We start from the raw sequence: 14,953 nt of genomic DNA on the forward strand, positions 1-14,953 counted from the left end.
TAACCGACTGTAGGTTGTCTGCGGTGTGTCTTGCAGCTCCATTCACTAACAGCACAGATGATGGGTTGCGGGCAAGCTTGCCAGGGGGCACCGGCCCCTCCTCCCTCCCCGCTGATACACCCACTGTCCACGCTGTGCAGCGTCGCAGCGGCGGTGTATCAGTGTAAATTGCAGCATTCGCCCCATAAGACGCCATTTTGCCCCAACTTCTGGGGGGGGGGGGGGCGTCTTATAGGGCGAAAAATACGGTTTGTTCTGTATGTATAATCAAACTCATTATTTTTGTGATGGTAACTATTATTATGGAATATTAATGATCGGTACATGTGAATCCAAACTGGTCACATTCCCAGTGATTCGTACAATGCTCAAGTAATTTGTGTGTTTTATTAGCAAGGCCAATGTTCTCTGTGATGATAGGACTCTGGCACCCCCTATCCATTGTCAGAATAGTGCCCTTTACTTTCTGTGGTTTCTAGATATTGATCTTCAGAACTCAGTGGACGGAATCAGAAGCAGAAAGCTCTGTCCACTGTATAGTGGCCTTGACAATTTAACCACTTCCTGATCAGGCCGTTTATCCCCCCCTCCTCACCAAGCTTAATTGTCACAATCAGTGTGAGGGGGAAACTCACTGAACACAGGAGGGAAAGGGGAACAGTAACTGGGCCTGGAAACTAGGGAAGAAACAGGTTACCTCCTAGACAACCCTAATCCGGGCCCTGACTACCTATCAATATGAATAGACTCTGAAGGTAGGGATATTCATATGCAGGATACCTAAGCCTTTATATCCCTATAAGGCCATGGAAAAGGTTAGGACCAGAGACAACCCATTCCTCCCCAGATGGACGAATGGAAGTCTCTGTCTCTGGCCCAGATACAAACAACAGGGAATATAACAAACACAAACAAACGCAACACTTTACTTCTGTAGAGACAGACGAGCAGGAACACCAGAAATAAACTCACACCAGCTCAGCCAAACCCAAATGACACATAATTACAAAAAAACAAAATGGCTGCACACCATTATATATACAAACAATAGAGCTAGGAAATGGGGGTCATTCTAGATAAAAGTGGTACAATACCGACTATAAATGAGTATACATATATAATGGTGTGCAGCCATTTAGTTTTTTGTAATTATGTTTGCCTCATGGATATGCACCTGTGATCCTGAAGGTTTTAGTCTAAATTTTCTTGCAATATGTTGGGGGTGGCACGCCTTTTAGACTGGACACGCCCATCTACCTGGGACTTCTGAGCAGAATATGTTTGTACCTGGTTCCTACACTGCTTAAGTAAGTCCAAAGTGAGGCAGTCTTTAGTGATAGGGACCCATCTGCAGAAGCCACCTTGACGCCTGGTAGATGGGCCCAACACGTATGTGCGCTAAGAGCTTCCATTATTCGTGTATACTCATTTATAGTAGGTATTGTACCACTTTTATCTAGAATGACCCCCATTTCCTAGCTCTATTGTTTGTATATGTAATGGTGTGCAGCCACTTTGTTTTTTGTAATTATGTTTGCCTCATGGATATGCACCTGTGATCCTGAAGGTTTTAGTCAAAAATGTTCTTGCTATCTACCGCATAGTCAGAAGGGTGGGGTCAGACTATAAAGGGTAGAAGTAATGACCACTGAGCAACAGCTGAGAAAAGGGAAGTGGTCATTAACCCTATCAACACTGAATCAAGAGAAATCAAGGATTCCTCCACGCTCAGCCAATCTACTTGATTCCCTGACATCAGTCACCTGAGGGACCGTGACACTAATTTTGTGAATCTGACATGTGTCACTTTATGTGGTACTAACTTTGCAACGGTTTTACCTATTCAAGCCAGTCTGAGATTGTTTTCTCATGACAAATTGTACTTCATGTAAGTGGTGAATTTAAGTCAATATGTTTTACCTTTATTTAATAAAAATATCAATTTTACTGAAAATGTTGTAACAGTTTCTAAATTTGAATATTTCTGCTTTTAAGACGCATAGTGATAACTTATAAAATAGTTATTAATTTACATTCCCCATATGTCTACTTTATGTTGGCATCATTTGGTAATGTCATTTTTCTTTAGAAGCAATTTTTAAAATTTTCAAGAAGATTTCCCAAATCAACTTTTTTAAGAACCAATTCAGATTTGAAGTCACGTTATGGGTCTTACATAATAGAAACCACCCATAAAGTACCTTTATCATAGAAACTACACTCCAGATTTTAGAAATATTGTTAACCCTTTAGGTGTTCCACAAGAATTAAAGGAAAATGGAGAGTCATGTGGTTTTTGGAAGGCAGTTTGTGCTAGAATGGTCATTGGTTGCCATGTTGCATCTGAAGAGACCCTGAGGAACCCCTACAATGTAAACCCCCCAAAAGTGTCCACATTTTGCAAACTACACCACTCGAACAATGTTTAACGGGTGGAGTGAGTACTTTGACCCAACAAGTGCTTTACCGAATTTATAACACTTGGCTGTGAAAATGAAAAATACATTATTTTTTATTTTATTTTTACAAGAATGTTCATCATGTGGTATATATGATAACTTTATTCTGCAGGTTAATAGAATTATGGCGATACCAATTTAGATACATTTTTTCATGTTTTACTACTTTTGCATAATAAAATACCCTTATTTTTCGCCCTATAAGATGCACCGGCCCATAAGACGCACCTAGGTTTAACAGGAGGATAATAAGAAAAAAATATTTTCAATTACACCTCAGGTCAGACCAGCAATCAGAACCCCAATGTTAATCAGACCTCAGCTTACAGCCCCAATCAGACCCCCAATGTTAATCAGACCTCAGATCAGACCCCAAATGCCTCAGATCAGCCCCCCATGTCGTCCATCTTGCCCCCCCCCATGTCGTCCATCTTGCCCCCCCATGTCGTCCATCTTGCCCCCCATGTCGTCCATCATGCCCCCCCATGTCGTCCATCATGCCCCCCCATGTCGTCCTTCATGCCCCCCCATGTCGTCCATCATGCCCCCCATGTCGTCCATCATGCCCCCCATGTCGTCCATCATGCCCCCCATGTCGTCCATCATGCCCCCCATGTCGTCCATCATGCCCCCCATGTCGTCCATCATGCCCCCCATGTCGTCCATCATGCCCCCCATGTCGTCCATCATGCCCCCCATGTCGTCCATCATGCCCCCCATGTCGTCCATCATGCCCCCCATGTCGTCCATCATGCCCCCCATGTCGTCCATCATGCCCCCCATGTCGTCCATCATGCCCCCCATGTCGTCCATCATGCCCCCCATGTCGTCCATCATGCCCCCCATGTCGTCCATCATGCCCCCCCATGTCGTCCATCATGCCCCCCATGTCGTCCATCATGCCCCCCATGTCGTCCATCATGCCCCCCCATGTCGTCCATCATGCCCCCCCATGTCGTCCATCATGCCCCCCCCATGTCGTCCATCATGCCCCCCCATGTCGTCCATCATGCCCCCCCATGTCGTCCATCATGCCCCCCCATGTCGTCCATCATGCCCCCCCATGTCGTCCATCATGCCCCCCCATGTCGTCCATCATGCCCCCCCATGTCGTCCATCATGCCCCCCCATGTCGTCCATCATGCCCCCCCCATGTCGTCCATCATGCCCCCCCCATGTCGTCCATCATGCCCCCCCCCCCCCCCATGTCAGCTATCAGGGCAAATAAAAAAAAAAAACGTACCTCTCTTGCTCCTGGATGCCGCCGCTCCTCACCACCAGCGCATTCTCTCTCTTCTTCCTGGTTCTTGGCTGTCAGCTGTGAAGGCTGTGCACAGTGAGGTCACATGATGCGCAGCCCTGCACAGCAGACAGCCGAGCGGAGAACCAGGAAGCAGCGAGTACAGATCCTTTCCGGTTCTAATGAAGCGCTTCCAAACTGGAAGCGCTTCATTAGTATTCGCCCCATAAGACGCAGAGTTTTTTTTCCCCACACTTTGGGGCATTTGGCAATTTTTTTAAGCCCTATGTTATTTTATTTTTCTGCCGATGGTCCTGTGTGAGGGCATGTTTTTTTTCATTGGTACCATTTTGGGTTATGTCTGACTTTTGATTGTTTGATATTTATGTTTTTTGGGAGGTGGACTGACGTGAAAAAGTAGATGTTTTGGCATAATTTTTATTTATAAATTTTTTACGGCGTTCACCAGATGGGGTGCAAAAGTTGCTGATTTCTCCTGACATAGTAGCCACCGTTACAGGAGCAGTACAGCAACCGGAGACACTGTACAGCAGTATACAGCACTGTACAGTCTCACTGCAGGGCTGATCGCAGTCTCAGGAAGACCACCGGGGCCGGAACAGAAATCAGCATATCGCTTCCTGAGCTGTATACGCAGCGCTTGTTCAGCACTGTGTATACAGGGATGCCCTGCTGTCACTGACGGCGAGCCCCCCTAATCGTACGTGAGGCTGCAATCTCTGAATGGAGATATCGGAACATCCATTTAGAGATAAGCTCCGACCACCTGGAGATTTATAGTCCATTTGCAGTCACGAACAGGTTAATGCAGCTCAGCTTACATTCAGATTAACAGGAGCTAAGCTGTAGTAAGCTGGCACGACCACTACACACTGGACAGAACTGGGGGTGTCAGGCGTCATATCCTTGCAAATCTGATGTTAATGCTGGTAGTTTGCCTACAAAATACAATTATCACCTACCTGCTCTATTCAGACTACTCCTCACCATTGTCCTATGAATGTGTAATAAGTGTACTTTGTTGGAAAATACTTTTAATGGTATTTACAGCAGTGGTGGTCCACTTATTGAAGGGGTCAAAAAACATGCAAAGAAGCTGAAGGGCTTATATGCTAATGTGTTTTTCTTTGTTTTTGTTTTTCAGCCTTCCCTAGCCGGGTTCAGTTTGGTTTGATCTACAAATGAGTGCAGAACAGAATAAACCACTTTATGTCTGTGAAGTATGTTGTTTTTTTATTTTTTTATTTATCGTTCAGTGTTTTAATTTATCATGCGATTGGTGAATTTTTGTAATTTTTGTAATTTTCACATAATTACTTTCTTGAACAGTTTATTTTTATTTTTCTTAGGCTCGGGCATCTAGTTGGAATACCTATTTAAAAACTGATCAGCACGTCATATTTCCATGTAGTCCCTTTGCGCATCACCACCAGGCCCGGGCATGCGCAGTTTTCTGCCCAATGTGGACAGAGGCACAGAGAGATGCAGTGCACATGCGTAATCGGGCCCGGCGATGATGTCATAGGGCTGGCTGGAACTTACTGAGGCGTGGGTGAGGCAGGGGAACTTGGGCACTTTAAGTAAACTCTCTGCCCCTGGGCACTTGGGTGGCTCATATCATAAAAAAATGACTTTTTTTTATGATACTTGGAGGATCTGAAAAACGTAACACAGGTAACATCTGTGTCATGTCTTTGTGCCCCACTAAACTATGTGATCGGTTTAAAACAGGTCTCCCTTTAAGCAGAAAAGGGCAATACTGTTTTGAACGACCCCTGCTTAGGTTATGTAGCTGCAGAAAGGGGGGCACATCTAAGGTCTCTTTGTAGGCTAGAATGGAGCTGTGATCTTGGTTTTGCGCAGCCCTGCAATCTAGCCTGTATTAGAGCAGGTGGAAGTGAGAGATGCATGTACTGTACTTGCAGCTCTCACGTTAGGTTGTGTTGGAGAGGGGGGCTGAGTTAGAGGGGGGTGAGCAAGAAGCATGAAGGGAGAGGAGGTGGCTCGCAGACCATCTTCTTGTCAAGTTTTTTTTTTTTACTTTGACCATTCTTGTAATCTCCCTCCTAGACAATCATGCACTAGACTTGCTCTCTGAATGTCACATACGATGGGGGAGTGTTCTTTTCCAGAAAAGCTATTTAAAGGGGAAGTCCATTTCTGTAATATTTATGATCTAATATCAGATTGGTGGTGGGTCCGACTGCTGGCACCCGACCCATCAACTGTTTGAAGAGAACTCGGTGCTTGTATTTGCGTTGTGTTCTCTTCACTGTTCACCTGCTCACCGTCCACATTGCAGAAGCCAGCAGATGTAATTACAGCTCCGCTATCCCTTTCACCTCAATGGGACGGCTTCATCTATTCAAAGGAATAGGATAGAGCTGTCCCATTGAGGTTAATCCCTTTCACCCCATTTTGAATTTGTTCCAGTATCCCACTACATCATAGGCAATATTAAATGATGCCATTCGAAAGTGCAACTTGTCCCGCAAAAAAAAAGTTCGAAAAAGACAAACAGCAGGCAGCGCTATACAGATCCTTTGTTATTGAATAACTCAATAGCTATACAACATTTTTAATTGTATGCCATTATAAAAGTATTCATATCCAGGTGCTGGCTTGAAAACTGTAGAATATTTTTTGTGGGACATTCCCTTTTAGGCACCTGAGTTGTGCACCAACAATTTTTTTATTTGAGACATAAATTCAAAGTCTAGGGGGCATGGCCTTGAGCTCATGGAGTAAGGAATGGAATCCTGATTATATCCTGAACTTCTGCCTACTTAAAGGGCTTGTCCTGACATTTAAATTTGTTGCCTTTCGCCAGGATATATAATCAATATCTTAGCGGCGGGGGTCTGACATCCGAACTCCCCCCACCACCGCCGACCAGCTGTTTGAAGAGGAGGCATCACTCCATGCGAGCACTGCTTCCACTTCACTAAACTACATGTCGCTGCCTGTGGAGCAGTGGCATTGTGTAATTATAAGTACATGCTCCATTCAGGTGAATAGAGCGAGTAGTTGTAATCACACTGCACCTCCAAGAGAACGGGCAGTGTAATGAACAGGAAGCAGTGCTTGTGTGGAGCATCGCCTCCTCTTTAAACTGCTGATCAGCAGGGGTGTCGGATCCCCACCATTCTGATAAAGATGACCTATCCTGATGATAGATCATCAATATAAATGGCAGGACAACCTCTTTAAGGCTACATTCACACGTCCGTTTTTTCTTTCCTGATCTGTTCCGTTTTTTCAGGAACAGATCAGGACCAGATCTGGACCCATTCATTTTCAATGGGTCCTGGAAAAAATCGGACAGCACAATGTGTGCTGTCCGTTTCCGTTGTTCCGTTCCGCATGTCCGTTTAAATATAAAACATGTCCTATTCTTGTCCTGAAAAATCGGATCCTGGTACAATACAAAGTCAATGGATCCGCAAAAAACGGATGACATTCGGATGTCATTCCGTATGTCATCCGTTTTTTGCGGATTCCGTTCCTGGAAACACATAACAAATTTTTATTTTATTTTTTTTTTTTTTCAATTTTTTTTCAAAGAAATCCAAACAACTTTATTTGATTATTGAAATGTATACATGTTCCCGTTTTTTGCGGATCCGCAAAAAACGGATGACATACGGAAACATTTTCAGGAACAACGGATCCGCAAAAAAACGGACCGTTTTTCAGGATGAAAAAAAACAGGACGTGTGAATGGACCCTAACGCTGATCTAACCGCCTATTTTCAGCTACTTGGTGTGGATCGAAAGTCAGTTGTGTGAATGAATAACAAAACAGCCCTTTCCCTGCTCTGTATCGCATTGGAACATGAAACGCTCCGATGCTCCACTCAGAGGGGCCTCCTGGGTGAAGAAAGGGATAGATTCGGATTCTGCTCTGAACCTGGATGACCCCTTTAAGAGACCTTGGGTGGGATATTTATATTGTGCTGTATACTCCAATTACACATGAGGTATCAATTCTGGTGGCCAAGTCATTGCCCTTCCAACTAAACTCTGTCCATGCAGATGTCTGCAGTAGATATTCTCTTTTAAATGTAGGTGTTAGATTTTTTTTACAGAACAGAAGTATTTTTTTGTATAATATATGGAAAAACAGCAGTGCCACCATTTTTGGGGAGTTTTGTGTTTTAGGTTTCATTTTTTATAAAATACACTATTGGGCATAAATGATATGTTGTTAACTTTTTATATTGCTGTCCATTATGGTTGGGTGGCATGAGGAAGTCTGACACAATATTAGGGTATGTTCACATGACCAATTTTGGTATATCACACTGAAATCGATGTGGAATTCTCTTAAAGGGGTTTTCCGTCTCTCATCAACATCCATTAAAATAATAATTAATGAGGGTTGCTGTAAATATGTAATATATTTCTACCTTTATTTCTGCTACCTCCTGTTCTGGGCTATGATCACATGACCATGTCCATGCAGCTCTTTCTTATTTCCTGTGATGTTATGTCCATGGATGTGCCAAAACAGCAACAAGGTCATTGATGTGGAAGTGCCTATGTAACTAGTTGGGTGGGAGGAGCTATAAACTAGCAGAGCATAAAATGAGAAGGTTTTCGTTGGATACAGTAACAGAAAATGCTACAATCAGGAGGTATTTCTTTACATGGTGAAAATGAGTCTGGAGAGTAAAAAAGCATAAGGAAGATGTACATGAGGTAACCAACTACATGAGTGCATCTATTAAAGACCATGATATACCCAGAAAACCCCCCTTAAAATCTTCTCCCATTGTTTTAAATGGCAAATACACATTGCAATTTATAGGTTGCTAATATTTCTTGCAGAAAACAAAGCCGCATTTAAAGGGGCTAAATCCACGTGCAGATCCATGGCATGTACAACTCCAAATCTGTAGCAGGTTTTTCCAATGTTAAACTCCACTATGTGCACATACCCTTAGACAGGTGGTTTGGTTAGTCGATGTGAATGTGTGTGTATATATTTATTTCTATATGTGTTTTATAGGTTTGTCAAGTGTTTTGCTCATCAGCATTACATTTGAGTGACCACATAGGTGGATCAAAACACAGGAATGCAGTAAGTGCCTTTTTGTTACGATAGACTATTAAAGGGGTTATCCCATGATTAATGTAAAAAATGAAAATCGGACATCATATAGTACATGACAATCTCTTTCTAACAAAGCTAGAACCAGCCCTGTACCTCACATGGATCCCCCATTCATTTTTCCAATTGTTCTACAAAATTTATATCAAGCTCAAGGGGAGTGTCTGTTATGCTGCAACTCAAGGGGCATGTCTATGTCTTTTCTGTTGAAGATCTCTCCCTATCACAGCTCAGGAGAAACTGAGCATGTGCGACCTCAGTGAATTGAACAAAGAAATAAGAAAAGAAAAAAACATTTTATTAAATACATTTTTATTAAATAACTCAGTGGTGATACTAAAGTTTTAATTACTTGCCATTACAAAAGTATTCGTATCCAGGTGCTGGTTTGAAAACTGTAGCATATTTTTCATGGGACAAACCCTTTAAAGAATAACAGACAACAAGTGAGTTTTTCATTATCTTAACATTAGATTTTTGTTATTGTGTTATTTTCTACTTAGATAAAAGGAGAAACACCTGGTAAGTAGAGCTTGCCGTAACCCATTTCTAAATAAGTATTACATTGATGTAGTGGGTAGTATTTAGTAAAAAAAAAAAATCTAGTTCCAAAAAGTATAAATACTAAGAAATAAATTAGACAGGGAGTCCGGACACTAAAAATGTTTTTAGACACAAAAAAAAAAAAACACTCTTTTCGTCGGAGCATTCTAAATTCCGTTGCCACAGCTCCTGATCCTGCTAAACCAGAAGTGAAGGTGTGCCATTTACCTACACGTGAATGGGAACAGAGTTGCTATAACCACCTTTGTCTGCTACACAGTGGACAAAGCTGTGAAGTTCCATCCTCTATTTCCAAATAAATTTAGTTAGGTACCTAGAGACTTGAACATCCTGCATAGCCAGGGTTCCTTTAATCTTCCAACTGTATATGTCTCACGGTGTTGACCGCTGCATAGTAAAGTGTCTGTTTAATTCCTTTATTTTTTTTTTTTATATACCCCAAAGCACAGAAACATAACAGCAATGGTATAATACTAAGATAACAAATTTTATTAAACATATACATTAAAATAGAGTTTTCATATATATGTTAGCAGCATTACACTCACAGGAATGATACCCACACAACTAATATTCATGATACATACAGATGACAATTTCTCCCATAAATGGAGGATATCAATAAATCCCAACCATAGGTAAAGTGCACAGTGCCATAAATTAAGTCAATACATACAGGAGATATCTGTGTAAAATATACAGACCAAAATAGTCCAGAATTGGGATTCAGGACTATTCTGGTCTGTATATTTTACATACAGTCGGGTCCATAAATATTGGGACATCGACACAATTATAAATTTTGTGGCTCTATACACCACCACAATGGATTTAAAATGAAACGAGCAAGATGTGCTTTACCTGCAGACTGTCGGCTTTAATTTGAGGGTATTTACATCCAAATCAGGTGAACGGTGTAGGAATTACAACAGTTTGCATATGTGCCTCCCACTTGTTAAGGGGCCAAAAGTAATGGGACAATTGGCTTCTCAGCTGTTCCATGGCCAGGTGTGTGTTATTCCCTCATTATCCCAATTACAATGAGCAGATAAAACAGGGGTGGCCAACCTTACATACACAAAGAGCCTAAAAAAAAAAAAGTATGACTACCAGGAGCCACAGGCTATACATTTACACACAGTTACCGTATTTTTCGCCCTACAAGATGCACCTAGGTTTTAACAAAGAAAAATAAGGTTAAAAAAAATATATTTTTCATCTGATCTGAGGTCTGCTAAAAATATTTTTTCTTATTGTTCATTAGCAGAGAAAAAAATTAAAAATATATTTTTCATCAGACCTCAGATCAGACTCCTAAATCAGATCCCCAATCCTTATCTGACCTACAATAAGATCACCAAACCTCATCAGACTTCCAAATCAAACCCCCAATGCTTGGATCAGACAACACAAATCAGACTCCCAGTGTCAGACCCTCAATGCTCAGATCTGACCCCCCCATGCTCAGACTTGACCAACCCATGCTCAAACAAGACCGCCATGCTCAGATCTGCCCCCATGCTCAAATCTGAAACCTCATGCTCAGATCAGACCCCCATTGCTCAGATCTGGACCCCCCATGCTCAGATCAGGCACTGGGCTCCTGCTCGGTCAGGCACCTGCTACTCTGCAGGTCTGACACTCTCTCCACTGTGACCTGATGAGCGCAATGTCAGGTCATAGTGCGTGTCTCCACGTACTACGTTCTTACACTGTGTGCATCAGGACGTAGTGGAGAGGGAGCTGGAGCTGCAAAGTAGTAACAGTGCCTGATCAGGAAAGGAGATCTGAGCATGGGGTGGAGAGTGCTTCCTGGCTTCACAGCAAAGAGCCGCATGTGGCTCAAGAGCCACAGGTTGGCCACCCCTGAGATAAAAGGTCCAGAGTTCATTTAAAGTGTGCTATTTGCATTTTGGAATCTGTTGCTATCAACACTCAAGATGAGATCCAAAGAGCTGTCACTATCAGTGAAGCAAGCCATCATTAGGCTGAAAAAACAAAACAAACCCATCAGAGAGATATCAAAAACATTAGGCGTGGCCAAAACAACTGTTTAGAACGTTTTTAAAAAGAAGGAACGCACCGGTGAGCTCAGCAACACCAAAAGACCCGTAAGACCACGGAAAACAACTGTGGTGGATGACCGAAGACATCTTTCCCTGGTGTAGAAAACACCCTTCACAACAGTTGGCTAGATTAAGAAGACTCTCCAGGAGGTTGGTGTATGTGTGTCAAAGTCAACAATCAAGAGAAGACTTCACCAGAGTGAATACAGAGAGTTCACCACAAGATGTAAACCATTGGTGAGCCTCAAAAACAGGAAGGCCAGATTAGAGTTTGCCAAACGACATCTAAAAAAGCCTTTACAGTTCTGGAACAACATTCTATGGACAGATGAGACCAAGATCAACTTGTACCAGAGTGATGAGAAGAGAAGCGTATGGAGAAGGAAAGGAACTGCTCATGATCCTAAGCATACCACCTCATCAGTGAATCATGGTGGTGGTATTGTCATGACGTGGGCATATATGGCTGCCAATGGAACTGGTTCTCTTGTATTTATTGATGTGACTGCTGACAAAAGCAGCAGGATGAATGTGTTTCGGGCAATATTATCTGCTCATATTCAGCCAAATGCTTCAGAACTCATTGGACAGTGCTTCACAGTACAGATGGACAATGACCCAAAGCATACTGCAAAATCAACCAAAGAGGTTTTTTTAAGGGAAAGAAGTTGAATGTTATGCAATGGCCAAGTCAATCGCCTGACCTGAATCCGTTTCAGCATGCATTTCACTTGCTGAAGACAAAACTGAAGGGAAAATTCCCCAAGAACAAGCAGGAACTGAAGGCAGTTGCAGTAGAGGCCTGGCAGAGCATCACCAGGGATAAAACCCAGCATCTGGTGACTTCAGGCTGTAATTGACTGCAAAGGATTTGCAACTAAGTATTAAAAAAGTGAAATACTGTCCCATTACTTTTGTCCCTTAACAAGTGGGAGGCACATATGCAAACTGTTGTAATTCATACACCGTTCACCTGATTTGGATGTAAATACCCTCACATTAAAGCTGACAGTCTACCGTTAAAGCACATCTTGTTCGTTTCATTTCAAATCCACTGTGGTGGTGTATAGAGCTAAACATTTAGAATTGTGTCGATGTCCCAATATTTATGGACCTGACTGTATGTAAAATATACAGACCAGAATAGTCCTGAATTGGGATTCAGGACTATTCTGGTCTGTATATTTTACACAGATATCTCCTGTATGTATTGACTTACATTATGGTACTGTGCACTTTACCTATGGTTGGGATTTATTGATATTCTCCATTTATGGGAGAAATTGTCATCTGTATGTATCATGAATATTAGTCCTGTGGGTATTATTCATGTGAATGTAATGCTGCTAACATATACGTTATATGAGAAAACTATTTTAATTGATATGTTTAATAAAATGTGTTATCTTTGTATTATACCATTGCTGTTCTGTTTCTGTGCTTTGGGGTATATTGTTAATGTTCTAACAGACAGCTCTTTATTGGGCTTTTTGCTTTGAGTATTGGGTGTGTTTTTTTATTTATATCAGATTATTTTTATTGAGTTTTTATAACATACAAAAGAGAAAAAAACTAAATGGGGAATAGGTCATAAATCTGTCAATAGTCCCTATTATACTATAGAGGGTAAAATCTCTTTAGTCATTCCTAATACACTAAGATTGTGTGCTTCCGATTCTAGGGGGCAGACAATCCATAATATTCTATCCATGTGCGCCATTGATCAATATGTCTCTTTTGTGTACCCCTTTTGATGAAAATTCCTTCTTCTAACTTGAGTAAACTCAAGATTCATTTCATGAGGGTGCAGAGCGTAGGGGCCTCTGGGTCTTTCCACAGAGATGCGATTAGTTTTCTAGCCTGGGACACCTTTTGCTTTTGCCATTTTGTCAATATATCCCAACACTCATGTTAAGGGATTCTGTGGTATTGAGACCTGGTAAACTCTTCTGAGTTCATTCATCAATGCGGACCACAAGACTAACAGCTTTGGACAGCTCCAAAAAACATGTAATAAATCTGGCGGGGTTCCTGCACATCGTGCACATTGGGGCATGTCACGTACCCCAATTTTGTGTCAAAAATATGGGGTACGGTACACTCTATGGAGTAAAAACAGTTGAGATACACGGTGTGCAGGACTGATGGACAGATAGTTTGTTGTAGCACCCATTCCCAAACATCAAGAGATAGCGCCCCAACATCCTTTATCCATGAGTTCCTGACTTCCTGTAGACACAAGGCTTGTTTCCTCATTAAATGTCTGTACACCGCAGAGATCAGCCCTTTCTTAGAGAGAGCAGTTTTTAATAAGTCATGTAAACCACATTTAGTTAGGAGAATAGATCTGATTTTGTTGCAAGGCATGCCTAACCTGAAGGTAGTAATAAAATGTGGTGTGGGATATCTGGAACTCCTCCTAAATGACTGATTTAAGAACCCCATTCCTATACATATGGGTAACCAATATAATGCCGTGTGAGCAAGTATCAATTTGTGATCGTTTATACACCATAATCTGATCTTGAGTTTGCCGGTTCTTTATGTTATTGTTTGTTATTTCTCATGTGTAAATTATCCATATTTCAATTAAATACATTCGACCTTGGGGGTTATTTGTTATTTCATATCCTATGGAAATAATATATATATATTTTTTTTTTCAGAATTCATAGCAAATTTGCAACGTCTACAGTATTTTATTGATCATTTTCTGAAAGATGAACCTATGATTGGTAAGTCATTGACAATTTTTTAAAGCAATTTATTCCAGTACACATAATATACAACTATTTAGTTTATCGGAACATGACTTCTAAGTCTTTTTTTTTCTTCTAACTTTTGTGACAGGTCTTGAATATGTTGTTGAGTGTTTGAAGAATGGTGCATACTCATACAGCTGCTTGCTGTGTAACACACAGACTCCAAGAGGAACCACCATATTGCATCTATGTGGAGCAAAACACAGAAAAGCTTATCTGGTAATAGAATAGGCATATAGAATTCTCACTTTTGTCATATGCAAAATATTATATATTTTTTTGTTTCTTTCACTTCCTATGTAGAATTGGCTCCTTGATTATTTGCAAAAATAGTGTACTGTAATGATCCAAAAATGCAGTAGGCCAGCCCATACATAGCAAATGTATATGAATATATTATTTCCAAAGCACAACCTAAAATTTAACAGTGTAAGTACTGTGTCACAGTAGATGTGTTGATTCTTTCAGTAAGCCATTTTGGCCAATTAGCAGTGAATGCCAAGATGGAACTTTCAATGCATGCTAAGGGAAGCCGGCTTGCAGGCTCATTGATATGCCATACATAGACTGATTTATTCTGACCCATATTCAGCACTTAAGTGGACTATTTAATGGGTGCAACATCTGTAAAATTAGGAGTGTGCAACTTTAGGCCTCTTTCACACGTTAGTAAATTGCGGACAGCATGCGGATCCATTGATTGAATGTGTGAATACACATAAGAGGTT

The 14,953-nt window shown here is 41.4% G+C and overlaps 1 protein-coding gene across 3 annotated transcripts in view; it reads left to right on the top strand.

Annotated features, from left to right (window-relative positions):
- The window catches only part of LOC122938453, a 127,678-nt gene that overhangs the window by 14,390 nt on the left and 98,335 nt on the right, over positions 1–14,953 (top strand). For all 3 annotated transcript variants that reach the window (XM_044293968.1, XM_044293970.1, XM_044293971.1), the window contains exons 3-7: positions 4,865–4,940; positions 8,732–8,803; positions 9,337–9,355; positions 14,130–14,198; positions 14,314–14,444. In XM_044293968.1, coding sequence (XP_044149903.1) covers positions 4,902–4,940; positions 8,732–8,803; positions 9,337–9,355; positions 14,130–14,198; positions 14,314–14,444 — 330 coding nt within the window. In that variant the 5' untranslated portion in view covers positions 4,865–4,901. The remainder of the gene's footprint in view (positions 1–4,864; positions 4,941–8,731; positions 8,804–9,336; positions 9,356–14,129; positions 14,199–14,313; positions 14,445–14,953) is intronic.

The sequence above is a fragment of the Bufo gargarizans genome, chromosome 5, assembly GCF_014858855.1.
Source record: "Bufo gargarizans isolate SCDJY-AF-19 chromosome 5, ASM1485885v1, whole genome shotgun sequence".
NCBI classification, from domain to species: domain Eukaryota; kingdom Metazoa; phylum Chordata; class Amphibia; order Anura; family Bufonidae; genus Bufo; species Bufo gargarizans.